General features: G+C 41.0%; 1 protein-coding gene across 4 annotated transcripts; it reads right to left on the reverse strand.

The window, feature by feature from the left end:
• Positions 1 to 140: 140 nt before the first annotated feature.
• TBC1D2B (TBC1 domain family member 2B) lies at positions 141 to 27,365 on the reverse strand. 4 transcript variants are annotated; one of them, XM_085070898.1, is made up of 13 exons: positions 26,977 to 27,365; positions 20,034 to 20,187; positions 15,659 to 15,824; positions 12,350 to 12,507; positions 11,197 to 11,372; positions 9,461 to 9,853; positions 8,100 to 8,210; positions 6,962 to 7,155; positions 6,325 to 6,819; positions 5,106 to 5,223; positions 4,213 to 4,398; positions 2,809 to 2,930; positions 141 to 336 (listed from the first exon to the last, which is right to left on the reverse strand). In XM_085070898.1, the coding sequence occupies exons 1-13, from the start codon at positions 27,298 to 27,300 to the stop codon at positions 141 to 143; spliced, it is 2,793 nt and encodes a 930-aa protein (XP_084927024.1). In that variant the 5' UTR covers positions 27,301 to 27,365. The 4 variants fall into 4 exon arrangements, with proteins under 4 accessions (XP_084927024.1, XP_084927023.1, XP_084927026.1 ...); XM_085070897.1 differs by having other exon boundaries at positions 11,197 to 11,423; positions 26,977 to 27,364; XM_085070900.1 differs by lacking the exon at positions 26,977 to 27,365 and adding an exon at positions 26,615 to 26,805 and having other exon boundaries at positions 11,197 to 11,423.
• Positions 27,366 to 27,990: the final 625 nt, after the last annotated feature.

Below are 27,990 nucleotides of genomic sequence, written 5' to 3' on the forward strand. Positions count from 1 at the left end.
AAAGTGCTGGGATTTGGAAATCTGTCCTGCATATTTCCAAAAGCAACTAGTTTACATTCTGTTTGACAGGATTAATAAAGTGTTTTGGAGGTTAACTCACTTTGGTCAGGATCCCAAAGAACAGTTTATATTAAGCAGTTTCAGCTATCCTCCTCATCATCACTAATAAGGTCTCTTTTTTCTACACAGGTCTCTCGTTCGCGCAGGAAATCCTCGCGAATGGCTTCCAGCTCTGTCAGTTCCAGGCGCACTTTCTCCAGGTGATAAGTCCTGCGGTTCCTGATCTGGCGTAAGGGAAAAGGGTTCAGGTCTCCAAAAGCAATAGCAGTCAGTTTCCTGTAGGATTACACAACGTTAGAAGACAATCATTTATATTTGGTGGGGTTTCAAATCAGTTTTATACTTCATCCATATTGACTTTTATCGTATGTCAGATATCTCTCGTCTCTTTCACCCTTGACAGGTCTCAGATGTTACCAATATTGCAAGAAATTTCTAAAAAGCACTCAGGTTTAAGGTTATTTCAAGTGGTAAGTGTTATTAAATGCTCAAGAGTTCCCAAAGCTACCTGCAAACTCAATATAATGCTACAGGGATCATAGCCTTGACAACACTGAGCAGAAGACATAAGCTTGGGTAATCAGAGCTTGCTTGGCTACACTGAATATTTGGTACATCCAGTTACCCATTACAGATTGGATAACTTCCTCCAGAGAACCCACAGAAGCTCCTTCAATCCCAAAATAGTCAGCTCTCCAGTTAACCAAGATAACCGGACAATGAAGAGACCAGGTAAAGCCTAGGATAACATAAATGCAGACAAGGATAATACAGAACGTGGACAAGCCAAAATTTCCAACACAGTGACAATGCTCTGGGATTCTGCTGGCAGGAGCACAGAGATCTCTGGGACAGTGTCAAGCCAAACTTGCCAGGGCACACAGCAAAGCACCACAGTCAGGCTGCCTCATACCATCCTTCAGTAGCAGCAAATACAGCAACTGGTCTGCCTAATCAGTCCAAAAAGAGTTAACTGCATCATTATTGCTGATCTACACCCAAAAATATCTCATTGTTTACTAAGGAAAAAAAGGGGAACTGTAATATTTAATTTATTCTATTTGAATTATCAGAAATAAATATTAAGAAAACGTTTTTGGACAGTTTATTTAAGGCTAGGTTTGTATTTTTGAGTGATCAAGGAATGATTTCCTGCTATTTCTACACAGAATATATTCCAACAGCTTCTCCACCTGTGCATGACATGCTATAGATCTGCAGAAAAATCCAACTATGACATCCTGTAACTAGAATATAATCATGCACATCTGTAAGACATCTCTAACTACAGAGCTGGAACTTAGAAACTCTGTGCAGAATGATTTTTAACCCATTCAGAACATCCATTCTATAAAAATAAATATTTCTGAATTTTTCCTCCACAACTAGATGATTTTTTGTCTACATCAGGAAAGACCTCATTCTACATGCTTTTGTACTGCTCAAATGTTGATGCTGTAAAACTTGTACAAACATGGCAGAATAAGAAACCAGGCAGTTTGAATGCTGTCTTGTCAGTCCTAGCAGGCACATCCATATTCCCTAGATGGCACTACACCATTACTTCCACTTTTAAAATCCCAAAAAGCAGAGACTTACAGACCACTGCAGAGCGTATTTGTATTGCAAATATCTTTGATGTACTGAATTCTGTCCTTACTTGAACTCCCCATCTCCCAATGATCCCTAATTAGTTCATTTTGTTAACACCAAAATGAGATCTCTTTCAGCAATACTAGAAATCTTTAAAATAGGTTATTTCAGAACTAGAAAGTTTAAAAAGGAGAATCAAGACATCATTTCCATAAGTGGAAAAGGAATGGCATGTCAAATCATCACCTCCGATTAAATATCAAAATTTTGTTTAAATTAGGTAAGAACAAAAATTTCTTTTTCTCTCTGCATCAACGCCAGCAATCCCTTTCAAGGACAAGATTATTCAGTTTTAACCCTTCTCCAGTCAAAACTGAAACACAAGAAGTAAAAATAATAAATAGCTCTTGCAGCAGGAGTCAAAGTATAAGGCTAAATTTATGCAAAATTTATTACAGTAAAAAACATTTCAGATTTCAATATACCATTTTGCACTAAATTGAAAATCAGTGAGCTTCAAAAGATGTACAAAACATTTTCAGCAATTAAACCAATCCCAATATGACTTTTTCAGATTAATCTGCTCCTCTACAGTTGTGAAACCAGGAACCTAAAAAACACAAGACCCTGATTTACAAACTGTAAATCCTACACAAGAACTGAAGGCCAGAAGAGTATCTAATTTGTATTTATTCTCTGCTTCCAAGTATATCTTAAAGTCAGCTGGAGCAATGTGGCAGCAGCCTGTGCATTAACCATGTATAATAGATCTAAGCCTCAGGGGACAAGGCTCACATTTTTAATGCTTGAGACAGGATGTGTTTTATTTATCACAAAACATTTTACTAACAAGTTACATCTGCAGTGCAGAGGGAAACTTTACTAATGGCTGAAATACTGATGTGTTGCTGCCATGATACAACAGCTAAACAAGGTAATCTCTTTCATACCTAAAATTACTATAAGCCTTCATCTTTTCTGATTTGTCTCTGCTACAGACAAAGTGCTCAAGACAAATCCTAGCAGTTGGTTGTATCTATAGTTGCTTTATATCTGACTTAGGATCTAGATGAAAAGAAAACCAAAGCCACAAGACAGACATCCCCCATGGCCCCCCACAAGTCCTTCAATGCCACCCCAGGCTGAGTTACCCACCTGGCATCAAGGATGGTGCGTGTGAAATAGCGAAGGTACTTGAAAATGGACATCGAATCTTGCAGCTTTAAGATCTCCTCTTCTTTGTATTTAAAAAGTGCCAGGGCAAATCGGAATATTACCTGACAAAAATACACCCAATATTTAGTACTTTCTAAGTACAGAGAATGCAATGATTCCCATTATCATCTTTATAAACTCCAAGAAAAACATTACCCTTGCACAGGCTGCACTTGAGCTCTCTAATCACATCTCCCTTGCCCACCCCAGCCCCCACTTCCAAAAGCTGCCAAATACTTCTGCTGTGGGCTGTAATCAAGGCAAGGTGTTCTGCAGATCTATCCAAAACAGGAGACTGAGTTTGTAGCATTCAAAATTTTTTTACATTTTTAATTCCAAATTCAGTTGTAGCACAAAGACTGCTGGGCCTATTGAATGCATTAAGTTACTTCACAGCTAAATTTAAATTTTGATTTTTAAGCAGGCTGTTTTCCAATGCCTTGAATTTTCCCAACACGTTCAGAGACTGATGCTGAAGGAATTTCTGATACCAGTTTATCCACCAACATTGGAATGAGCTGGAAAAGGTATTATTTTCCTTCATTCCAAAAAGGTTTCAGTAAGTTCTGAACTTTTTCAATCTGTACCTGGCTGCACTCACAAAACAACAAGGCTTAACTGATCTGAATGAATGCCCAGCCAAGGCCAACAAGAAATCCAGCTTCACACAGTTTTTGTCATCTTATTTTATAGCTCACAGGTTCTCTCCAGCTGCCTACAGCACCTACTTTAGTGCATGATCTTTTTTTCCTGTACTGATTTTATTTCACTGCAGTTCAACAGGTACCAACTCTTTCACACCCCTCGCTTAATTTTATGAGATAAGAGCCCCAAGAGGCGCTGTTTGTCACTTGTTCTTTACAAGCTTGGAGAGATAAAACAAATATTTGCTGCAGAGACAAGCTAAACATTAGCATTTGGTTACAACTAATTTTTACATCTTTTCAATACTTCTAACTCCTTCACTTTAAGCTCTCTTCTTGGTAAGAGTAGCTCTCATCTTGATATAATTAGTCAGAACTGATTGACAGCTGCACATAGGAGTAAACAGCACTGCCTATACCATTGTTTTTCTAAGGGGAAAAAAAAGGTGGGTCGTGAAAGGAAAATACTTGCATTTAAAATTCTTCCATGTAACTCAAGCTCTTAACTTGCAGAACACAGATAAAATGGAAAATGTTTTGAATGGTTATTTATGCACATTTCCTCCCTTGTTTTTTTCCTACCAGTGATTTTAACTGACAGGAGTTTGGCAAAACAACCTTTCTCCAATGCTGTATTCAATAACACCACAGTGCTTTGTTATCAGGTAACAAATGAACAAATTTGGTCCATTCAGTTCACCTTTGGTCCCTCATAGAGGAAGGAATCCCAGATTTTGAAAAGGATGTCGCTAACCACGCTGTCAACAAACACCACAAGAAACCAGTTGAAAGTGATAAGAGTATAATCAACTTTATATTGCTCAAAATGAGCATGCAGTCGTGGAAGCTTCTCGCTCATTAAATCCTTAAACACTCGCTGATCAACCTAAACAGACAACAAAGAGGGTGTTATTGTTCCCATTTTCCAGCACATCATTCAAAGCAGGCCTTTTACCAATCTGCAAGTGCAAGTTCTTCCAGAGCCAACCAGGAAACCCAGCACTGTCTAGCTGACACTCCCAAGCTAGATCCACCCGAAGCACACATGGCCACCCCACTGCACATCATCCTTGTCTGCTTCTCAGCCCACCCCTGGTCTCACAGGGCTCCTCACACACAGCTGGTGTTCCTCCTACAGCTCACCAGTGCTGCACTGGTGCAGGAGCACAGGAGCAGAGTCCATGCTGGGGAAACACTTGGCTGGAGGGGGCAGGCTGTACCAGAGCATCACTTGGAAGCAGGAATGCCCCAGTGGCTGCTGCCCACAGCACTGCAAATGCATTCTCACCCCAGCCCTCCCACAGAGCCCAGCACCATAATGCCCCCAAAAGTGAGGAAAGAAATTTAAAACACCTCAATGTTGTGAAGCTAATAATGAGAAGGGGGGTTAAAGACTGCAGCTCCAAGCAGGACACTGAACAACTATGCCAGTGTTAGAGTCCTTGTCCAAACAAGGGCCCTGCTGCCTGGAACTCACCCCTGCCAACTCCACTCCCATCCCCCTCCCAAAAAGCCTTATCAGACAGTAGCAGAGAAAAACCATTGACTGGCTGCAGTTCACAGCACCAGGCTTTATCCTGGCAGAGCACATACCTGGGATCCCAGCAGTGTCTTAGTATAATAATCACGAGGCATGAAAACTTCCACTATTGTTACTAGACACCAAAAAGCATCTTCCTGTTCCAAGTACAGAAGTGCAATTGCTACCAACCTGAAAACAGTGTTTATTTGGAGAAAAGATTATTATAGTACCACAAACTATATTAAGAACCATTACAGTAAAGTATTTGTTTCTCTTCAGCAGAAATAAATGAATGAACAGAAGAGCACTCACAAACAGCAAAACTGTTAATGAAGTTTCAGATGGGGCAAAGACATGCCTTCTCAACCACACCAAGTATTTTTATTCAGCTAAATAAGAAAACAGATAAAGGCAAAAGCCTGCTTTAAGAATTTCTTGGTTGGTGTTGCCAGTTTTAAGAGCTCTCTAAACACAGAGTCTCTAGTTTAGAAAGAAGATGCTAATTCTGCACAGGGTGTCAGGTAGAGCTTTCCACATTACTACTACTGCTACCACCACCACCTCACTACCTCTACTACATTACTCACTGCCTCTATGCTACTACTTCTTCAGTGCAATTTCAAATGACAAAGATGTCCTAAGTTCAAAAGCCTATTCTAGTACATAAAATAGTGCACAAATGGACATCTGAAGTGTTGCACCATGGGGATGAGGCAGGGTATTAGACTAACACACCTGCTTGACATAACACCTTCTTTTACTACAGATTTCCAAGTAGCAAAGCTATTCTGGCAAAGGCCAATTGCAGTGAATCAGCATTTTTCTTAATGCTGTAACACAGGAATCCTCTTTAAATTCCACAATTCTGATTGAAGACTAGGAGAGAAATGCTGGAATTTGAGGCCTTAACAATACAAAAAAAGCTTTCAAGCCTTTATTTCTGCTTGTTTTAAAAAAGGAAAAACCTAACAAATTCTTGCACAAAAAAGCAACACAATCCCCTACAACTGACATGAGGTCAACGTAAAATGACATGCAAGTAGCCCATTTCTTATGGGTGAATTCCAGTTACAGTTCTGTTGCCAAGTTGGTTTTACAAAATTCATTATCCACGTCATCTGCTTTTTTCATTGGTTTAAAAAAAGTGATAGTTATTTGTTTATTATAAATTCTAAGCATACAACCCATAAGGCAAACTGCTGTTCAAAACCACATTGCTGTATGTGTGATTTGAAAGGCTCATTAAGGGTTTCACTGCATAATTATTACCCAACTTTAGCAAAATCTTACCTGTTGAGCCCTTGGCAATATCCTATATCAGGATTTCTCCAGGAAAACGCCAGCAGGACATTTCGCAGCTTCTGGATCCCTTCTGATGTTGGGGAGGAGTAATGTTTGTTGTTTGGCAAAGTCCTCAAGAGATCCAACTCAATCTGTTTAGATGCAGGATTTGGTTTTTCCAGAGCTTTTTGAAGCAAGGTTTGGAAGTACCCAGGAACAGCACTGTCCTTGAATTTTTTAACATGGAGATTGACACACCATTTCCACATCTTGGAACGATGTTCATGTGGAATTCCAGAGCGAATAAGGTTCTTCAGTTCCACACAGCGCATCATCTCTCTATTCATTGTGCTTGCCAGATAGTTTTCCCATTTCACTCCTGCGGAGATCTCTCGATTTTCACTGAGTGAAAGTGATCTCAAGTCCAAAGCTCGTGATTTTGCTACTAGCTTCTCCTCCTCATCATCCTCTGGGACTGTCTGAAAACCATATATATCATACTCACTGAAATAGAAAGGAAGAAAAGAAAAAAGCCTTGAAAAATTTTTTCAGTAGCCCTGAAGCTGTCAAGTTCCCACCATAAAGTTACTTCAAACCCACTCTCAACAGTGCTTAGGTTTTAACCATTATTAAACATTTTTCTGACCTGACCAGGTGTGGCTTGAAAAATGCTTGTTCTGGTTGTTCACTAGGTTCTGCTTTCAAGGCATCTTCCAGTAACTGTGTGATGACCTCACGAGCAGGACTCTGATCCTCAGAACAGACAGGAGTTTTCATTTCTTGAAGCAAAATCAAGTATTTACTTTCTATCTGGCAGAGTTTGGCTTCCAAGCTGGTATACTGCAGAAAACAATATATTAGATAAGTCTTCAGACACCTACTTTGTACTACATTTCTTTTAAGATCTGGCTCAATGTTATTCCCTCAGTTTATGCTGCTTAGAAACCTCTAGGTCAAGAACAGCCAGCTTAACCTTCCCATTTTTGTAACACCAGGAAACACAAGGCAGCATAGTAAACCAGATGTTTTCCACCACCTGTATTTTTGCATATGGAAAATCTGAGCAAAGCTTAATTATTACTACATCGTATTAAATACCTTAAAAGAACAAAATGGTTGAGTTGTAGCAGCTTTAGTCTGAGCATGTTTGAACAAGAACAACTCAAGTGGCATGTAAGTTAGGTAATAGCACATAGGAATTGTAAACACACACCTCTGTGCCAAAAATACAGCATTCAAGCCTGGCCACTGAGTGCATCACTTCCAAAAAACCAAAAGCAAGCCCTACCAAACCTACAGCTACAAGTATCTTGCCTTAGCTACAGATGTGTGCATTTTCCTCAGCCCCAAGCACTGGAAATCATTATTTACCTGCAACATCTCTACGCTCAAATTCACCTAGACAGAAACTCCCAAATAACATTCACCATACCATAGTCCTTTGAGCTCAGGAGAAAGCTCTACTCACAGACCTATCAAATCCTTACACATCCTGTCACTGACACTTAAAAAAAATCATTACAGCCTCAGTTCTGAGGAAACAATGTTTTCAGGAATATATATGCCTGTGTTCATAAACCAAAACGTTCCACTGGGTCACACAATTTTAAAAGCAATTACTTCTTTCAAGAATCCATTCAGAAAGATTGCTCTGTAAGGACTGAGAGGGCATATTATTTTTTAAGCTATCACATTTAATACACTTAAGTTGTTCCATTTCCTGGGAGAATACAGCCAAAATGTGGAAAACTGCTTTAGACATTGCTAAGTGAGAACATGCTGACCTTTGCCTGCCATTCTCTCTCTCTTGCTTCTGCATTTCTTCGTAGAGCAGAAAGTTCCAAAATCTCCTTATTTAAAAATTTATTCTGCGTCTTATAACCCTGAAGATTGTCCTGTTGATAAAAAAAGATGAAGTGGATTATGCCTGTCAGACAGAGATCACCTTAGAGCATAGAAACAACAGCTACTAATAGGGCTTATAATTAAAAAGTATCAGGCTAAAATAAAATTTTACTTTTGGACCTCATGTAAATGAAACACACATGCCAAATATGAGCACAGTGCTCCACTGCCCACAGAAGGCACCTGGCTGCTGGCAGGGGACAGGCAGGGAGGGGGACAGGCATGTGCAGGCTGAACCACCACAGAGGTCACAGCACACTCAAAAGGGAGCACAAATGTCCCTTGGGTTTTCATTATCCCCAGCAGTCCTCACTAAAAGTACAACTCTCATGTGTGCTCCACACTGAAATATAAATCCTCAGCAATGAGCTTCCCTGCCTAATCCACTCAGATCCTGGCTACAAATCCTGCCTCTGAAACCTGAGCTTGTGCAATGAGGTTGGTACCTCCCAGCAGCCACAGTACTCTCACACCCCACAGCATCTACAAGCTCTGCCTGCTTCTTGACAAGACCACTGATTTCTAGTTTCAACTTTATTTTTCAAAACATACCAGGTTCACATATAGGAAAGAAAATGATGTATGTTTACGAATATTTTAAACTACTTATTTATATTCCAAATTCCTTGGAATGTTAATCAATTTGAAATACAACATTTATCCAAAGGCAAGAAAGCCTGTTTACAGCAAACTGAATAACTTCAGTGACTTCATTAAGAACTTGTGACACATTCACAGAGGTATGTTTAAGAATAAAAGTAAAGCATTAGTAAGAGCTGTAGCAGCATTAGTAAAACAGGTTCTCATATTCCTCCCTCCTTTTTGTCTCCTCAGAGCTTCCCTTTTCCACATATTCTTTGTTGACTCACTTTCGATATTTAAAATTTTAAAAAAGAAAAACACATGCTTTCTGTTTGTTTTCCTCCATGCTTAAACTTTGCTGTTACCCTTCCTCCTTCCTGCTCCTTTGATTATTTCACAAATTATTTCCATCTCCTCCACACCAATGATTAATTTAGTGAAAGTACAAGACCCTGCACTTTAGATGGCCCAAAAGAAGGAAGTTCTGGTTAGATTGCCACATAACAGCTCAAAGTGGAGGTTCCAAGCAGAGAAAGCCTCTGCTGATGAGTGTCCTGGAGAACTGCTGCAGTGATCTCAAACAGCACAGCAGACTAAAAGGTACTTCTACTGGGAGAAGGGACTCCCCTATGCATCAAGACAGAGACAATGCTCTTACTTTTAGTCTGTCCAATTCCTGTAGTTCCTTATTAGTACAGGTGGCAGTGGGGGAATTTATTGCTCCACTTTGAGAGGATGTGCTGTCCTCAGATTCACTGAGTTGATGAGAGAGTTTCATGATCACTTCATCTTTAGCTTGAATAGTTTCCATCAACATTCCCAGCCGTTCATTGAGCTCTCCAACTTTACATTTCAGATTCTTGACTTCCTGCTGGAGACTATCTTTTTCCAGATTTAACTTTTCCAGCTGGTTGTTGAGGCCCAAAATCTGGTCATCTTTTTGGTGCAACAGCTCTAATGTATCTTTGGGAACCCCCTCACAAAGGCGGCTTGCAAAATATTTATCATATTGGGAAGATCGAACCGTTTGCTGCAGAAGTCGAACAAGCTCCTGAGAATTAAAAACAATAGCAAAAAAACCCAATGAAATTTTACATTTCTCAATTTCACAGCTTAGAAATCTAACACTAGGCAAAAGAAAGTTTTGGAATGGGTTGAGACATCCTGCTGGTGTTTTAAAGAAAAAAGGCAACACTCTATGACACGATGAGCAGGCCAACACCTTACAGTGACTGGCCTACACAGACGGCTTCAGTGTCTTTCACTGAGCTAAGGATCCTGCCTAGAAAGGCTACAACAGGTTAAGGAAAAGTAGTGGATAGCTCAGGCCCAGCAGTTACTTGGAAGGTGAGAAAAGCCTTGCTTGCAAGCAGCCCTGCTGTAAGATGAACAGGAAGAGGCTTAAGCCCAAAAAGTTAACAGGAAAACATTACAGAACGGAAAAAACAAAGGTAACTAAGAGCTCTCTTCTCTAACAGATGCAGAGAAAATAAAGGGAGGAAAAAAGCAAATGCTGCTTTGCCAAAAAGGAAGTCCTTGAAGACCTGTTTAGAAAATCTTGCTACAGAAATGACTACCTAAGACACCATTTTTCTTCTTATTAAAACAGAAGCAGCTGTGGATACAGTGTTGCATTAGACCAATGAGATTTCTCACACTAGCTGGCTCAAATGTACTCCTACGAAAGATAATGCCTAAAATTGAGTATAAATATGAGGCTCAGACATTCCTTCTTTGGATTCCCTTTGATCACCTCATACAAAGGAAAATACAAATAGCAGAAGTAGCAGCTCCATGTAAGATCTAAAATATTTTTCTTCTTAAAATGAGTAGAAATTCTTTTAGCTAAAACCAAAGTATTGAATAAATTAGAGTTATGAGGGCATACAAGCACAAACACTAGGTGAGTGCAGTACTATATGTACACATTATGGTTAGGCCTATCTTTTACAAAACCCCTCCTGATGAGAGAAAGAAGCCAGGTCTATTCCCCACCCACTGCACTAGCACTGAAAGAATCAAAAGACAAACAAAGAGAACCTGAAAGAAGAAGTTCCTCAGATGTTGTATGTACCTATGGAAAATGAAGCTGTGACTATTAACTAGGATCCCAGCAAACACTGAACAAGTTAACTTCAGAGAATAAGGAAGACAGATAAATCAAGTTAATGAACACTGTGCAAATGGAAGCTTTATTCAGAAATATAATCTTCAACAGATGTAAAAGATGGTCCTTCTTGTTTCACAATTTTTTGTACACAAAGGTTTGTTTAGAACCATAATTTTATAACAACCAACCAAGTCTTAAGGCAGTGAGATGGTCAGAAAGGTTAAACTCACAATCACCTGCCAGACCCATTTGTTTTTGTGCACTTTGCCTGAAGGCCTAATTACCTTTTGGCTCAAGAGATCTTTCTTTAGCTTCTCCAGCTCTTCCTGCTGGCTTTGATACTTGAGCTGCAGTTCAGAGACTAGTCTGTTCCCATTGCCAGAACACCACTCTGTCGGGGAAGAGTCGCTGCTGTTCCGGTTTTTGCTCGATCCAATCATATCTTTCAAGGGGCGCCTTGCTTTGTGTGGAATGCGGCCAAAATCAAATGGAAAAGCTGAACTAGTCAGTCCTGCATAAAACAATTTCTTCTAGTTCGGTTCACTTAGTAAAAAGGCATTTCAAAGCATTCAAATTTCCTTAAAAAATATACTCATTAACATAGACTTTGAGCAGCTTTTAAACCACCCAATACAATAGTGTCAAACATGCCTCATTTTCCAAGTTGTTTCCTCTGGTGGGAAAAAAAACCTCAAAGTCTTCTCCCCTCCCAGATAAAAGACTTGTCTCATAAATTAACACTCTTCATATAAGTAACAAAGACAATTTTACAACTCATTACAGAAAATAAAAGGTATCCCTAACTACAGCAAAGTAAACTGTGCTTCAAATAATCAGAGCAAAACCATCTCTGATATCCCAGCTCATTGCTCCTGTAAGAGGCATTCAGTATAAGGCTTTACCTCCATGTACAGGACGTTTTCTAACAGATTAAATCACTTGGATGTCACCTAAAGAGATGCAAAAACATCTTGACAAGGTTATTCCAGACACTGGTCAATCTGAGAACCAGTTACAATACACAAATGAACTGCTTCATGTGCATCCCTGCTTCTTCCCCATTTCAGAGGCAAGCCAATATAACAGGTACATACATAGAGTCTAAAGGCAATTTTGCTCCAGTGAGTAATTATAAACCTCAGCACTTCCCTTCACCTTGTTACTCTCTAACTCAAGCAACAAAACCAGAACTAGTAACATGCCCAGGAAACCAGAAACAGTGGATAACAAGGCTTTGTCTTTATTCTCTTGTATTTGAATGGCAGGGGACCCCAAACACATCATAAGGAATTAATATTTTAAAAGTAATTTACAGAACTCTGGATGTGGTTTGTGAAGAAAAGATAAGCTTCCACTTATTTCCTAGAGACAGACCTAACACAGTACACCGTAACAAACAAGGTAAAGCATATGCTCCCCTTCCTTCCTCCACTTTACCTTTACTTCCTTCTGGCAGATGTTTCCTCTTTTCTTCCAGAGCCATTGAGTCTTCCAAGTCTTTTGGGGTTGGATCCAGCAGTTCCCACTCCTCAGTGGTATAAAATACGCTCTTGCGATTTTCGTTATTTCCTTTTCTTAAGGAGGACATGGAATTTCTGTGAAAAAGACAGCAGGAAAAAGTGACAAAGATTTCTTCATTCTGCATTCTTTTTGTAAGGGGCTCTTCACAGTTCAAACAGTGCAAACTAAAAATAAACTAAAAACACAGACAAAACCAATACCAAACAAAAGCTCAAAGAAAATACAGAATACACCACCAAACATCTCTTGCTGTCAACAGTGCTAAATTCCAATAACAGAAGAACTATTTTGCTTTAATGCCATGGTCTTTTGTATCACCCTGTTTTAGCCTTGTTTTTGCAGCAGGCAAGTACAAAACAAAGTTAGGATTTACAAGCAGCACATCTTTATTGATAAGTTATTGTAGCTTAGAATTTTAGGATAACTGCCAAGCATTAAACTGAACAGCATGCAGTCAAAACACATGTCATAGTTCCATATTTGGGATTAATGGAAAACTTGGGATCATCCAAGAGACCTGCTGCAGCTGAAACGCTGATGACAGAGTCCTTAGCAGTTTTTCTTTTCTAAGGTGGAACATGGCCAATTATCTGCAAGAACATTTCAGGGGCATCCTCTGAATTCCAGCCAGATAATTCTATGGAAGAACAATACATTTCCCAGCAGGATGAGATTACCTTACCCAGCTTCCCCCACAACCATCATGCAATCAGAAATGTCTACTCTATGTCCATGAGTATTAACATAGCTCAGTCTGGTAAAGCCTTTGTTCTACTACACAAGAAGATTCTAAATCAACCCATATGAACTAGTTTAATATTATAGGTATAAAACTTGAAATATACTTAGTATCTCAGCATTTCACACAGTCTGTGCAAGCTCACAAAGATGCTTTCACTCAATCAACCACATCTCTCTTCAAATCTTATGCAGAAAATAACCCATATTACACTTTCATTTGATGATCCAAGTCAGTCTTTCAGTTTCACAAGAGATTTAACATCTGATCAACATGAACTCTGAGCTAATCAATAAGCAGTAGACAATTTTTATAATCTGATTAACTGATAAATATTTACAATTTAAAAATAATCCTAATGGTTATTAATAAAACTATTTCAGCAATCAATTTACAAACTTGGCAAAGACTCAGTTATGCTACAGATTTAATTTTCTTCCAGAAAAAAAATCGAAATTCCTGTTGGGGGCAAGAAGCCTCATTTCTTTGTTCAGACCTTCCAGGGTATTTAAGCAGACCACACTGGGTGATGATGGATACATTTCCTAGGGCACCCAATATCAGTAAGTGTCCCCTGGCATCTCTACATCTCTCCTCCAAATAGTGGCTTGAGCTCTTACCAGGCAGCTCCACAACTGCCTGTTCTGCACTCAGTTAACCTCAGCATTTAAAGTCTGCCTGAACACCACCTGCCAAAGCTTGAAAAAACCACAAAGAAGTTAAGTGACTTCCAGAAAAGCTGCTTTAAAAAACTGCTGTTAGGCCAATGAAAAATCATAGCTGATGCTGAATTTGGTAAAGCTTTTGCACAGGTGTGTTTTGGGGACTCAAGCAGCACTGCTTCATTGCTTTCTATTAAATTAAAGTAAGATGAAAAGATTAGAAAAATTTGGAAACAGTATTTATTTTCCTAAGTACAATCAGACAAGCTATGCAAGAGCCAATCACATGATCTAATGTTTATCTATTTTTAAATGTTTGGGGTTTAAGTCTTACTTTATGGTTATATAACTAGAGGTTACTATAATTCAGTATGTTTCCAAGTCTATATTCTGCGTAATAGCTGAGAGCATGAAAATTAGAACATTCAAGCCTAAATGTCTGTATATATTGAACAGTATTTGAAAATGTATTTTAAAAAGTGGAAAAGCATATTTCAACTTTAATTACTGCAAATATATACACTGTTTAACACCAAGATGTTTCTTTCTTTTTTCCCCATTATTAAATCACAAGTGCTACCTAGGATGCAAATACAGCTATTATATCAGTAGTTTCTCTGTCAGACACACCATAAATGCGTTCAGGGGGAAGGACAAGGCTTTGACTGAGACTTTCTACACCTCAATGCAAATTAATAAAAACAAGACAAAATGTGCTTGCAGCAAGAGATGAAACTCTGTAGTTTCAGGAACACCTTGATCCATCCTCTTACACTGGGGCATAGTCACAATCAGGTTAACACATTGGATAGAGCACACATATTCCAAAGGCTGTCAGATCACCCCCTGCCCCAAATGGCACAGAACTGCTGGAGAAGGGAGGAAAACAATCAACCACAACACTGGGGAAAAAACCCAAAAAACCAAAAAACCAAAAAACCAAAACAAGAACACAGCCAGAAAAAAAGAGTAAAACCAACACCACTTGGTAATCTCTCAGATCTGTGCTAAACAAGAAAGGTTTAGAAGGGATCTTTTTAACTTGGCACTTCTGATGAAAACAAACATTTTCTGCCCAGCTCAAGAAGGAAGTGGTCTGGTTAACCAAAGCTACAGCTCTGCTTTGTGAACTGCTCTGCACTAGCACTGTAATGTGCTTTAAGTAGAAGTGGAAAATCCATCCATGTGGGCAAAGCAAAGCACAAAATCATTTAGAAAGAAACCCACCAGGAGAGCTGAAAACCAATGGGACTGCTTTCCTTAAAGCAATTAGTACTAAAGAGTAAATTCATTGCAAGTGGGGGGCTTTGATGCTGTTCTGAAGGGGTCTGCCACGTTTTTGCTCAGGAATTCAAACTACATCGACTTCAAATCTGTGCCGCATGCTTTCATTTATTTTAAGAAGAAAACAAAAGAGAAGGATTTATATTGGCTTGATTTTCATCACTAAAAATAGTTTCTATGCACTGAATATGAAGACTACTACAATGCTAGCAATAGGCAGCTCCATGAAAAAGCAGCAGTGGCTGAGAATACAACTCCCTGCTGGGGTTCAGAGAGCAAAGCCATCACTACAAGTGCTGAACAAGAATCAGATCTCTCTTTCAGCTATCAGTGATGCTACACAATGATGCTCCCTTGCACTCTTCAAACAGTAAAGAGAAAGAAGAATTTACTTGAAGAGATACAGACCAATGTACTGATCCACCCCATCACCTCCCACCCTTCTAAAAAGCTCCAAGGACCATACACCAAAGTAGGAAAACCTCTCAGCCAGCAACTTCTAATCTCATGCTAACTCTTTCTCCCAGCTTCCCAACTTACTTGATTTCAGTACTCCATTGTTTAAGTGAGAAATTGATGGCACTTGCTTGGACTGGTGCAGGCTGGGAAGCTGCTTGTTCCCCTACCAGGTCTGTAGGAGAAGTCTCCACAGCTAGAATATTTCTAGCTCTCTCTGCTGAAGCATTTTGACTCAGGGTACTCAAATCTATATTAAAAGAGGAAAAAAAAAGAGAGAGAAAAAGAGAAAAACAAAAATAAACAAAACCTTCAATAAGTAAAAGAACAGTGGCTATGTAAAGTCATACAATGCTAAGTCTGCTAGTGATGTAGTTCAGGTTTTATTTTAAAATGCAACATAACTTTATAAAACATTCTGTTCAAACGAACCTTAAAAATAGCAAACTTCTCAGTGAGATCTCAATGCAACCACCTACTTTTGATATCAGACAGGACTTATGTGATGATCAAGAAGCATTATTTCATGAGTGATTCACAAATTAGCCAATGTTGATTCACCTAGCTTAAGCAGCTATAAAGCCATAAAAATTAAGGTGGATTCATTATATTAACCTACAAAACCCCCTGTAAAATAAGCTCATGTTTATCAGAACTAAGTCCAGAGCAGTGTCTCAAAAACACTGACATAGCTTTCAGGGTGTGCTTCATCCTGTAGGTTATTAATCCTAAAAGTGACAGTGCTGCTGCAAGTCAATGAGCTTCACAGCCCTGAGGCAGTTGTGCACCAACCCAGGCTGGGTGTTGCCAGAGCCAAGAGGGCTGGCACAGGCTCTGCAGACACATCAGAGAGCACTGCAGCAGGGAGGATTGAACAGCTCTGGTGAAGCTGAATGCAGTTACTCCTCAATCCATCCCCTCCCAGCTCTCCTGTGCACTTGAGCTGCAGCACAGCCCTGCACAGCCCAGCAAATGCCCACAGGCTCTGAATGGCTCTGCAGGAACCAGCCAAGAACCAGCCAGGAACCTGCACCAGCCCTGAGCCACAGCTGACCATGTCCGAGCTGATCCCAACAAGCCAGCCAGGTCTCCAACACACTACACTGTCAAACACAGAACCCCAGTGTCTCTATTAGCCTGGATAGCTGCTTTCTCCCTCCAGCAGGCAGAGGAAATAAAAAATCCAGAACACAGAATGTACTATGAAGAGCAAAGCCATTATAGAGGAGCATAAAGTGGCTTCCAGCCTTCTACAAACACTCCGAAAAAGCAAGTTAAAGAAGCCCAAACACAATTTTCAGATTCCTCTCAATATAATTCACAAAATACTGAAGTGGATTAAAGGCTTTTTGACAACACTATCAGACTTGATTCAGCATTTATATTAGAAAGTAATATATTGGATTTACTCTGACTTAAATAAAACCCTAGGAAATTATGACACCCTCTTTTATCTGAGTGAGTCTTTCAGCCTTTGCTCTGGCAATGGTTTGGCACCAGCAGCAAGACCATCTTTAAGCAAGTTGCACCCTGCAATTACTCAGCACAAGGTTCCTTTTATCCAGTATGAAACATTAGAAGTAGAAAGAACATTCTGTGATAAAGCGTATGAAGTATGAAAGATCACTGACACTACAAATCCCTCAAACCCTTGGAAAATGGTATCTGACAGAGAAATGTATCAGGTCATGTTTCAAACAGAGGTACAAGCTACACTGCCTTGATTTTTATGAACAGATGCTTCAGGACCTTATCAGCCAAAGGGAATTCCAAGTTCTTTTGGGTTGTGGCTCTTTGAACTGAACACAGTTCAGCTAAAACGGCTTAGATAAAACTAAACTTGGGATCATATTTACTGTCTAATGAAGAGGAAAGATAATAAGTAGGTTTTAACTACGAAATAATAATTAAAAAAAAACCAACCCCAAAAAAACCCAAACCACCAACAAAAAGCCAAAACCAACCCCCCCCAGTATTTTTCACTCTGTTGAATGTTCTTAAAACCTTTCAAGGCTCATCCACAAAGGAGCACCTTAGGTTCATGTTTGTTCCAGTTAGTCCAGATTTCTGAACTGGGAGGGGAAAAGGATGGGGGGGGAAGACAGAACATGCAAGGCTACAGTATGCAATTCTGGGTTTGGACTGAAGACAGACTACTTCCCCATTTAAAACATTAGTGATAGCATCTGTACTCAAGCACTAGCAAAGCAACTTCTATGCTCCAATACAGAGCACTGCATGCACATTCACTTGTTCAAAAAAAAGAGAAAAAAGCCACAAGACACATATCTTAGCCACCAATATGAAATCAGAGCCTTACAGAATCTCCTAACTCCAGAGGAAACTCTTGGAGTACTTGGTTGAAAAGAAGCAACAACCATCAATCACACTGTCTGTTTGCATTTTCCCCAAAATAAATCCCTACTTAAATACTTCAGTTGATGCTAAGAGTCATCAGTGTGATTTGTCCTAGAAAATGAGATAGTCTAGATGCCGCTCCAAGTTCTACATAACGCAATTTAACTGCAGGCTGCCCCTGAAAGGGATGGGCCTACTCAGCCTATGCATTTTATGTTGACATTCCTTGTCCTGGATATCATAACAATAACAGTTTAAATTTAAAAAAGAAATCACACAAAGAAGTTCTGCTTGCTCATCCATAAAGTCCCCAATGAGTTACAGGAAAGGAAAACACCAGATCAGTGATTAAATGACTGGATGTGATGCAAAACAGGCGTGAGGGAACAGCACCTGCACAGGCTGCAGTGACAGCAGGCTCATTTCACAGTGTACCCAAGCTCTGAGGGAAGCAGCACAAACAAGAACGAACAGATTTTGTGGCCAAGTTACATATTAGAGTTGATGTGATCCAACACTCCTCTGCCAAGAGTGCAGGCCTGCCTACTGCTTTACTCTGCCTTCCTGTATTTAGCCACTGTGCCTTGTTCCCTCCTGTGCACCAGCTGTGCAAGTCACCTGATTGCACAAGAAACATATTCCACTCATTAATCCAGCAGAAATGAAAAAAAAGTTCTCCTTTCTGGCTAATATTTGAACTCAACCGACTCAGCACAGGCTCAGTTAAACACAAGGAGAAAAGGGAGATTATGCAGCAGAGAATAAAAGGCTGAAGGCAGAAAGAGCCAAAGCCTGTTCCCATTTCCAACACTCAGATTTTTGCCCACCAATACATGTGCTCTGAGCATATGGTTTGACAAGCTGCTACGCAGACTGGCTGCTGCCAGAAAGGTGGTCTCAAACCCTCCCACCTGGCATAGCCAACAATTCTCTTGGGCTAACCCTGGCACACACATATCCCTACAGTAAACCAGTTCTGGAAACCACACTGGCCAAAAACTAACCTGGAGGAAAGGCTGATCACTGCTGGCTGCAGACCTTGCATCAGCACTCAGCAGGGCCAGCCCTGCACAAGCTCAAGGGAGGAGCTGGGCTCTGCTCTCAGCAGGCACTGCCTGCAGTGGCTGAAGGCTCAGCTGAGCCCCCAGCAAACACATGTGAGGCCAGCTGTGTTGAGCAAGCAGCCACAAGCAGCACATTCTCTCACAGGTGAGCAGCAGACTGGGTTAGAGCACAACACAGCAGCAGGACCTGAACCGGGGGAGGGAGCAGGTGTAACAACAACAGCTCAGCACGGCTGGGTCTACAGCGGGAGCAAAGCGACACCAACCAAATGTGACATCTGTTGGTGAAACATGGCTGACCTCAAGACTCTGCTGAAATCCAACAGAGCCTTACTAATGCCTAACTTGGCAAAGAACTGGATTTTACTCGATCTTATTTATGGATAACAGAAATCAGCAATAAATCCATTTCTGTAAGGACTCAGGAATAAAAAAATCCACGAGTGCCTACGCAATGTAGTAAACAATGCAGAGTAACTCTGTACTACTCTAACAGTAGTCTAAAATTACATTTTCCTTTTCTAAAGGTATTAAAGAGACCAAATCGCACTTATGTAATATCAGTGCAAACTGTCTTCCAGTTTTGAAAGGCATGGCATTATCACAGTCAGATTTACTTTTTCAGGAACAAAGTATGGTCATTCGGAATGCAAAATACACCTGTTCCCATTAAAAAATGGAGTTTACATCTCAGGATACTTTCCACACTAACCTTCTAAGACATTGTAACCACTAAAAGATAACTTACCTAATCTAAGCTGTACTTCATGAAACCTACTCATAAGACTACTCCCTTTTACTTCCTTTCTAAAAATCAGTTTTCAAGAAATAAACAGATTTTGTAAAAGATATTAAATCGCATATAAAATTATGTTTTTTTTAAATAATTGTAGCATATGCAAAGTTTACATAGAGTTACTTGATAAACAGATGTGAAGAAAGCTCTCTAAGACTGTTCTCTACCCCAGTGCAAGGTCTTGTATTAATGACACTGAAGAGAGCCACACCTTCTGTTTCCACTCAAATTCCCAACATACCAGGGTTGTCTTTGGCAACAAGACCTTTGGAAAAGTCACTTGGTGTAGGGGAAGTCCGGCTGTCCCTTTTTGCTGCGTCGAGGTTGTTGCAATATTCCCACCTCTTCTGCTGCAGCTCCTGCAGCCAATAGGTCATGTCCTGACGAGTTGCAGCCTACAGGACACAGAACCACAACGCTGATGAGATCTCTGCATGTCCTTGGTACATGAACACAGCAATTCCAAGTGCAGTAATAAACCCAACCTGGATAATTAGCACATCACCAAGGTATCATCACTCAAAATCAGTATGATTTAAAAGAAATAAGCACCAATGCACCAGGTGCATCTTGCGCTCACATGCACATCCCTGATTCTCATGCCAGAATTTTCCATTGGAAGTAGTCTCATGCATTCTTTTCCTTCAGTTTTACATTCAAACATTAGAAAATGCAGCAGCAGCATCTTATATTTTACGCACAAAGCAGTATTTGAACATATAACTACAAATCTATATAATGGAAAAAAATCCCATACACGTTCAGGAAGACTCCCATTTTCTATTAACTTGCTTTCTTACCAGCAGAAACCAATAAATGAATAATGCATTGCAATCCCTCTTATTTTAATGACTAAATCTACATGCTGTATCTCCTGACAATCCCACACCTAACTAGCTTCTATAGAAAAATAGGTTTTTGGTTTGTGTTTTAAATACTAACACTAATGTTTAATCTACAAGCCTACAATCATTAATGTGAGTGAGCAGTAAGTGAGGAAGAATCCAAACACATCTTGAATCACAGTATACCAAATGACAATATACAAACACCAAGAAGAGACAAGTAAAGGTATCTGACACTGCAGGTGCTCCCATGGAAAAGTTACTGTTATTCCAACACACATCCTCAGCTGCCAGCCCAGGACAAGCACCTGACCTGGAAACATGGACTGTTCAGGAACAAGAAGTTAACACTGGTGAGAGGATACTCCTCCAGCTCCTTTGGCTTCTAAGCACATAGAGTGCTTATCTTTTAGCCAACCTTTCTCCTACCTTCTTCCAAGTGCTTGGTGGCATTATCTATGAGACAATTATTATGTTTACCCTTTAAAGACAATTTAAAATAGCTTCTTGTTCTGTTTATCTTATACAGGTTTAGAGGGTATCTGTGAAAGGCGCAGCTGCAAAAGAATGAAAAGCAACAAACACACATTTCCTTACAAAAGAAATACAGTAAGTGCTGCATGAAGCACAGCAATGGCACAGAACTGTCTTCATTTTTCACATGATAATACTTTTGGCCTAGTTAAATTGAAGATTCATTGGCCATTATAGTTTGGCCCTGACAGCAGCTAATGACAAGACAAAGCCCAAACAGCACAGCAAACAAGAACTGATGCTTCCCCAGGGTGCTCTCTCTGGCTCAGCAATTTGCAATCTCAGTTTACAATATGAGAGACAGATTTTTATTTTATCATTTTGCTTTTTGTACCTCTATGAGCTTTAACATCTATGGCATCCCACAGCAAATAGCTCCAAAGCACCATGCAAGGAGATTAGGCAGAAAACCTCAGTTACTCCTGAAGCTGCTGCTGCAGCTCCTCTCAGTACATCATGCACATGGTAGGATACAAGATACTTAAATCAAATGAACATTCATAAATCAAGCAGTGAAACAAACCAGTGATACATAAGGACACTGCAGATTCAGTTGGTAAGAAAGATATGAAACCAAGATGCTTCTAATCTGAAATGGAAATCAGCTTCATATAGTCTTTCTTTCTTGCTCACAGGAAACCACAGAAAACCATATCCGTCATAAACAAAAAAGCCCTAGGGAAAAGAATAGTTTTGAAGTGTCAAAGAACTGGACACTGGAAAATGCCAATCCCCACAGCCAGCTCAGGCACTTTGGGAATGACCACCACAGCAGCAGGATTTTAAGTCTACAGACTACAGTCTCTTCTTGCCAGAAGTAAACATCTCCCCTCCTATTCCTGTATTTCCTTTGGAGCTTCAGCCAGTGGCAAGTCTTCACTTGAGGTAAATTTGAGAGTTTACACTTCCTTAGGATACACTTGCACACAGGCAATGTAAAGCAATGTTTTACTGTGCTCCAGCAGAAAACCACCAAGAATTCAAAGAGCTTCCACTAAGACAGGATGCAGTACTTAAGTGGTTCTCTTTTCTACCACAACACAGCTAATGAGGCAATCCACCTGTGCAGTCAATCTTAGTTATGCCTACAATTAACTTCTGCCCATGACTTCTTGAACTTAATGAACCTCTCTCACAATTAGTCCCATTATTCTCTCCTCAATCACCTTCAGAGAACCGTGAATGGATTTTATTGGAGTTGCTCCGTGTTGCTGCTTTTCAATTCCCAGCTGCCCCTGTTCTCTACTGAGCTGCATTAACACACCTTCAGTTCACAGGTGATGTTGTTCTACACAGTGCCAGGCAGCAGCTCCCATTGCTCAGCAGAAAGTGGCAAGGCAAAGCAGTACAAGCTCCTCGCTCCCCTACTTTAATTTTCCCAAGAATTAATAAATACTGTCCTGCTGGCTCCTGCCTGTTACCTTGCTTTCCTTTCCTCCCAACATGGTCCCTCCTCTTGTGGAGTCTTCCACTCCCTTTGAACAGTTTTTGCTGAGTTTATTATAGGCATCTCAGTTATTTACAATTAAAATAGTATTCTGAAAATCTCCATTAAAATTAGTTTAGTTTAAACAAAATTAGTCTTTGAAGCTGTTGTTTGAATGTTTTTAAAAAATAAAACAAAACAGAACCAAGAACTACACATAGAATGTTTAAGTCTTCCTCTTCCCCTAATCATAAAGAGCACAAATTTGGAGACATGTATTTAAATTCACTTTATGTGTCAAAGAAAGAAACACTTCCATGCTTGCCCCATTTCTCATGACTTTTCCGAGTATTTGGCTACTGTTCAGCATGAGAGTCAGAACATTTAATTAGGCAGAGCACTAATCAATCTCACAAAAAATCCTTATTGGTACTAAAGTATTGTTAAGGTGCTTTTTTACTGCAGAGCCACACAGCCACGTTTTAATGGATGCATTTCTGTGAGAAGAAAAACTACAATGAATGTCACCCAAACTGGTGTGAAATAAGGAACTACTGTAAGTGTACTGCTGCAAACTTACAGGCAACAGTAGGAGTAAAAGACACTCTTAAGTGAAGAGCCATACAGCACCATGTAGTTTTCAATTTAAATAATGGAAAATTACTATAATTTAATTTAAAATATTCCCCTATATTCTTCCACTAAGAGTGATGTAGAACTGTCACCTTCTGATGCTCACACAACAAATACAAACAGAATTATTTGAGGAAAACATCCATGCACTGGCATCCTCTACCTGGACCCACTGGTGGAACATGTACACCAACTTTAAACACTTTAAGGAAGAGTCCAAAGAAATGCAACAAGCAGACCTCACACTTTGAGAAATCTCATGAAAATTCTTGCTACATATCTGAACACAGACAAACTCTCCCTCAAGCTACTTTGTAAAAGGGAACATCACCAGAAAGTTTGCATTTCTTAAGATCTACTACTCCTGCAATGCTCAAACAGCAAATCTGGAGCCAGATGGCTCTGTCTGGAGGGCAGCCCAAATTTTAATTAAAGCATTGCAACCACTAACCAGCAAAGTTTCAAGCAAAAGCATCAGCTCACACAACAAACCACCCTCACTGCTGAGCTCCCTCCTGTGCTCTGTTAGGCCCCAGTGGTGTCAGACAGGCAGCAAAACTGCTCAAGCTCAACCCCCATCACTAGTCACTGCCGCATCCTTCAAGATCACTGACAAATTACAGTAACCACTCCTAAGCACTCTCAGTTCAGCAAGTTTGGTGTCCAATACTTTCAAGCATCTGGGTTCCAAAATCTGCAGCGTCTGGAATGTTTACACTTGGCCAATAGCCCAGATTTTTTTTTTCTTTCACAAGTCTGTGCAATTTCTGTTGCCCTCCCAACTCACCGCTGTTCAGAGAGACGTTACCCACACATAAGTGACCAGACACACAGTTCAGTATTACTGGCCAGAGTTGCTTTGTTTCTGAAGCAAGCAAAATGTGTTACTACAAGATACTGCTTGAAAAATAACAGAGATGATGCCTTTGTTCGTTTATATATATTCATAATATTAATTATTTCCCCCTTTTAATGCAAGGCCTTGGTGTGCAAACACAGACAATGTTCACTCAATTGTATTACCAGCATTTTGTGTTATGGCAAGTATTTGCAGGATCAGTATTTGCATGCCTTCCCATGAAAATATTCTCAAATATAATTCATCCATAATCCATAAAGTACACAATTTTCTGTGCTCCTTTGCCTAAAGGGACGGTATAAGTTATATATATTTAAATTGAAAAGGTTTTTACACACACTTAGCTTCTTCTGCTGTATTCTACCTGTTGGAAATGTACAGAAAACCCACAATCATGTAAGTGGCAGATTGGTTATCTACATCTCTAAAATACGAATAATTTGCTTCATTAGCTGCAAAGGTTGCAGTATATTTTTCCCCAAATTATTATCTGAGGAACAAAGCTTGAGTACATCACAGAGTTCTGAGCTCTCATTACCTGACAAAAGGCTGAGCAACGCAGATGACGGAATCCTTACATTAACAAAAAACTGAGGCATCATAAGAAATAATGCATTCCTCAATACCACCATTGTTTCCATCTGGAATTCCAGTGGCTTATTTTTTATTGCTCTTCTCAGTCTATAACACTGAATAGGAAAGGCCAAATCACAAGATGTGGAAATTTTGAACAAGCAGCAAATTGAGGAAAACAAAGCATGTGAGTTACAGGCTGAAGAATATATTTGACTTGATTTTATTCCTCGTGCTCTGTGTGTAATGTTCTCTTGACGGATTAAATCACATTTGTTTTCAACAGGGGCTGGATTATGGGGGGAAGGAGAGGGGTTGGGTTGTTTGCTTTATTTCATTTACCATCTTGAATTAATTTGTACTTCTACATATACCTAAGCTAGCTGAACGATGTTTTCAAAGACCTTAAAGGACTATCGTGTTGGACAGAAGAAAATTAATTTCAGCTGCAAAAGCCTTATTCCTTGGTCAAAGACATGGCCACAAAAGGTCAGCTGGTCCTGCAATATTCCTCAAGATTTTCATTAACTCCTTACTTACTAAACACCTATAAGGTAATAACATTTTTATGGACAATAACTTGGCCGCGTTAGGGCATCGCAACACGTGAAGTACACAACACCAAATTACTTTTTTCTGCTAACTGCAGAAATTAATTTGACTTTCTTAAGTTAACCATTTCTCAATCCCTGTAAGGGAAACAAGAAAGCTCCAATCTATGCAAGTTCTTCCCTAAAGAGCACCAGAAGAAAAATTAATACATAAAATATGGATGGAGTAGTAACATGACAGACTAAAAGGTACGAATAAAAATATGAAAAAGCAACCCCCCCATGTCTTGCATTTGTGCATCAGTGCTGAGTATGATTTGTGTTTTCATGACTGCAGAAGACACCCAAGACTGCTGCCAAAGTATTGCCTGTCAGACCAAGTATTTATTAGACAACTGGCAGATGGCATTTCACACTGCAGTCCTAATCACAAATCCCGTGTTTCTCAATAAAAGACCTCCTATGCAAAAAGCATCCTCAAACAAAAATTTTCTGAAGATTTCCACATAAAAATCACAAATCACTAGATGCTAATCAAAACAAACAATACACCCTCAAACTATAAAAAATCAAAGCTTATGCCAAGCCTGCAGTTTTAATGTCCATAACACAAACACTTGGGCTACAAAGGCAGATTCATTGAGAGCAGTAAAATCTTTTACAGCTCTGCAAAGGTAGGTTTTACACATGATTGCATACAAACCTACTGATTACACTGCTTTTACTTCAGAAAATACAGTTTAAATTATTACTGAATTGATTTTCTGGTTGAATAAAGTTCCTTATTCTCTAGTAAAGCATGTTAATGAATCTGTATTTTGACATTCATGCTTATCAAAACAGAATGCTGAAGAGCCTGATACAGTCATGCTCCACAATCCCAGCATGTATTATCATTGCTCAAATCTCCAATGATATTACACTGTTGAGTAAGGTGTAAGTTCTACTGTTTGACAGTTAATGGATTATGTTCTAATACTAGCATGTTGCTCAGAAAGTACACAGTTCACATGAAAAGTTACATTCTATGAAGAAGAAACGCTCCTTGAGGGACACGTGCCTTAACAAAAATCAAAAATAATGGATACTCAGAAAAATTTATTTCTTCTTTACTGAGTGAAAATGGTTTCCTTGTTTGTTTTTTTTTCCCCTAGGCATGACAACAGAAGAAAGCTATGCAAAACAATCCAAACATTTACCTCTCGTCCTATGACAATCGGAGTCCTTGAACAGACAATGCGATAAGCAGCCTCTGCTACTATCAGGAAACAATTCTCCCTCCTCTTCCTTCCTCCCAAAGCAGCCTAGACGCAGACTCCTGCCACGCATCATCTTTTCAAAATAAACACCCCAAAACTTCAACCCGACCACTCCCTCTCAACTTCCAAAACCACAACCCACCGGATTTCTTCGGAAATCTTTCTTCTGCCCCGACGATTCCACAGAACCCACTCAGCCCCTGCTCAGTAGAAGCATTTCCTCCCCCTCAGAAGAGCACCGCAAACACGAAATCGTGAAGGAGAAAGGCGCAGCTAAGGCTGGGGACAGCCCGGCAGTGCCGATCTCCGCGGCGTTTGCGAAACAGCACCTTCCCTCTTGCACAAGCGCTCAGCCGCGGCGGAGCAGCCCCGCCGGCCGGGGCGGTACAGCGGGCGGCGGGTGGCGCCCGGCGCGGAGGGCACGGACAGCAGCGGGGATGGGAACGGGACCCCGACAGAACCGGCGCTGGGGATGGGGACAGGTCCCGCCCGCCCCGGGCCTACCTTGAGCACGGCGACGGCGCCGCCGGGGCTGTGCACCTCGAAGGCGGCGGGCTCGTCCCCCGCGGCGGCCGCGCCGGCCTCGGGCTGGTGGTAGCTGAAGCAGGCGGAGGCGATGTCCAGGTGCCCCAGGGGCAGCGGATCCTGCGGCCCCTTGAAGTAGTAGAGGTAGCAGCGGCGGGGGTCGAACACGAACCAGCGGCTGCGGAAGCCGCGCAGGGGCCCCTTGCCCGACAGCTTCTGCAGGTACCCGCAGAGCTTGGGGGCGCCGGGGCCGGGCTGCTCCCCCGCCGGACCCTCCTCCCCCTCCGAGCCCGCCGCCGGCATCGCCTCCGCCCGCCGCGGACGCAGCCCCGGGGCCGCGCAGGGAGCGGGAGGGTTCTGCCCGCGCCCGCCGCCTCTCGGGACTTGTAGTGCGGCCCGCCCCGCCGGCCCGGAGCTCCGGCACCGCCCCGCCCCGCCCGCGGCCGAGCGCAGCCCCCGAGCGCGCCCCGCCGCCGCCCGCACCCCAGCGCCGAGCACCGAGCCCCGAGCACCGAGCTTGCTGCGGCCTCGGCGCGGCCCTTGCCCAGGAAATCGGCCGCTGCTGACGTGGGAAGGCGCTGCCTCGCTCCCCACGCACCGTCCCGTGCTCTCGTGCTGCCGGGCTCCGGCACTTCTGTGACAGCATCAAATACAGTTCTCCAAATCATACATTAGCCTACGACCAGATTAAAACCCTTCTCTTGTAGTCTCGTAGTCTTCCGAACCTTGTCCATGCCTGGCATCGCAGCAGCGGCTGAAGGAGTGGGAAAAATATATGGAAAATGCAGGCACATCAGTGGGTAAAAGGCTGTATTTTACAGGGATTAGACTTGTAAATGACTGGAGACCAAACTCTGTTTTTCTTTCACTGAAACGTCTAGTGTGTTTTGAGCTCTAGTGAACTTCTAGTGTTAATAAGGAACTTCTGCAATAGGAAACTACTGTGTAGACATCAAGCTGCCACAGGGAGGAACACATAATTTCTCCTTGTGT

Source organism: Lichenostomus cassidix, chromosome 10, assembly GCF_008360975.1.
Source record: "Lichenostomus cassidix isolate B80296 chromosome 10, HeHo_3.0, whole genome shotgun sequence".
Taxonomy (NCBI): Eukaryota; Metazoa; Chordata; class Aves; order Passeriformes; family Meliphagidae; genus Lichenostomus; species Lichenostomus cassidix.

Bases quoted from the DNA above. Each gene is read 5' to 3' on its own strand.
- TBC1D2B (XM_085070897.1), bottom strand. From the start codon at position 27,300: ATGCCGGCGGCGGGCTCGGAGGGGGAGGAGGGTCCGGCGGGGGAGCAG. The intron at 15,825-20,033 runs GTATGTTGGGAA...CTTTTAATATAG, and splicing joins TGTTGCCAAAGACAACCCTG to ATTTGAGTACCCTGAGTCAA. The intron at 2,931-4,212 runs GTGAACTGAATG...TATTTTTGTCAG, and splicing joins TCCTCTATGAGGGACCAAAG to GTAATATTCCGATTTGCCCT.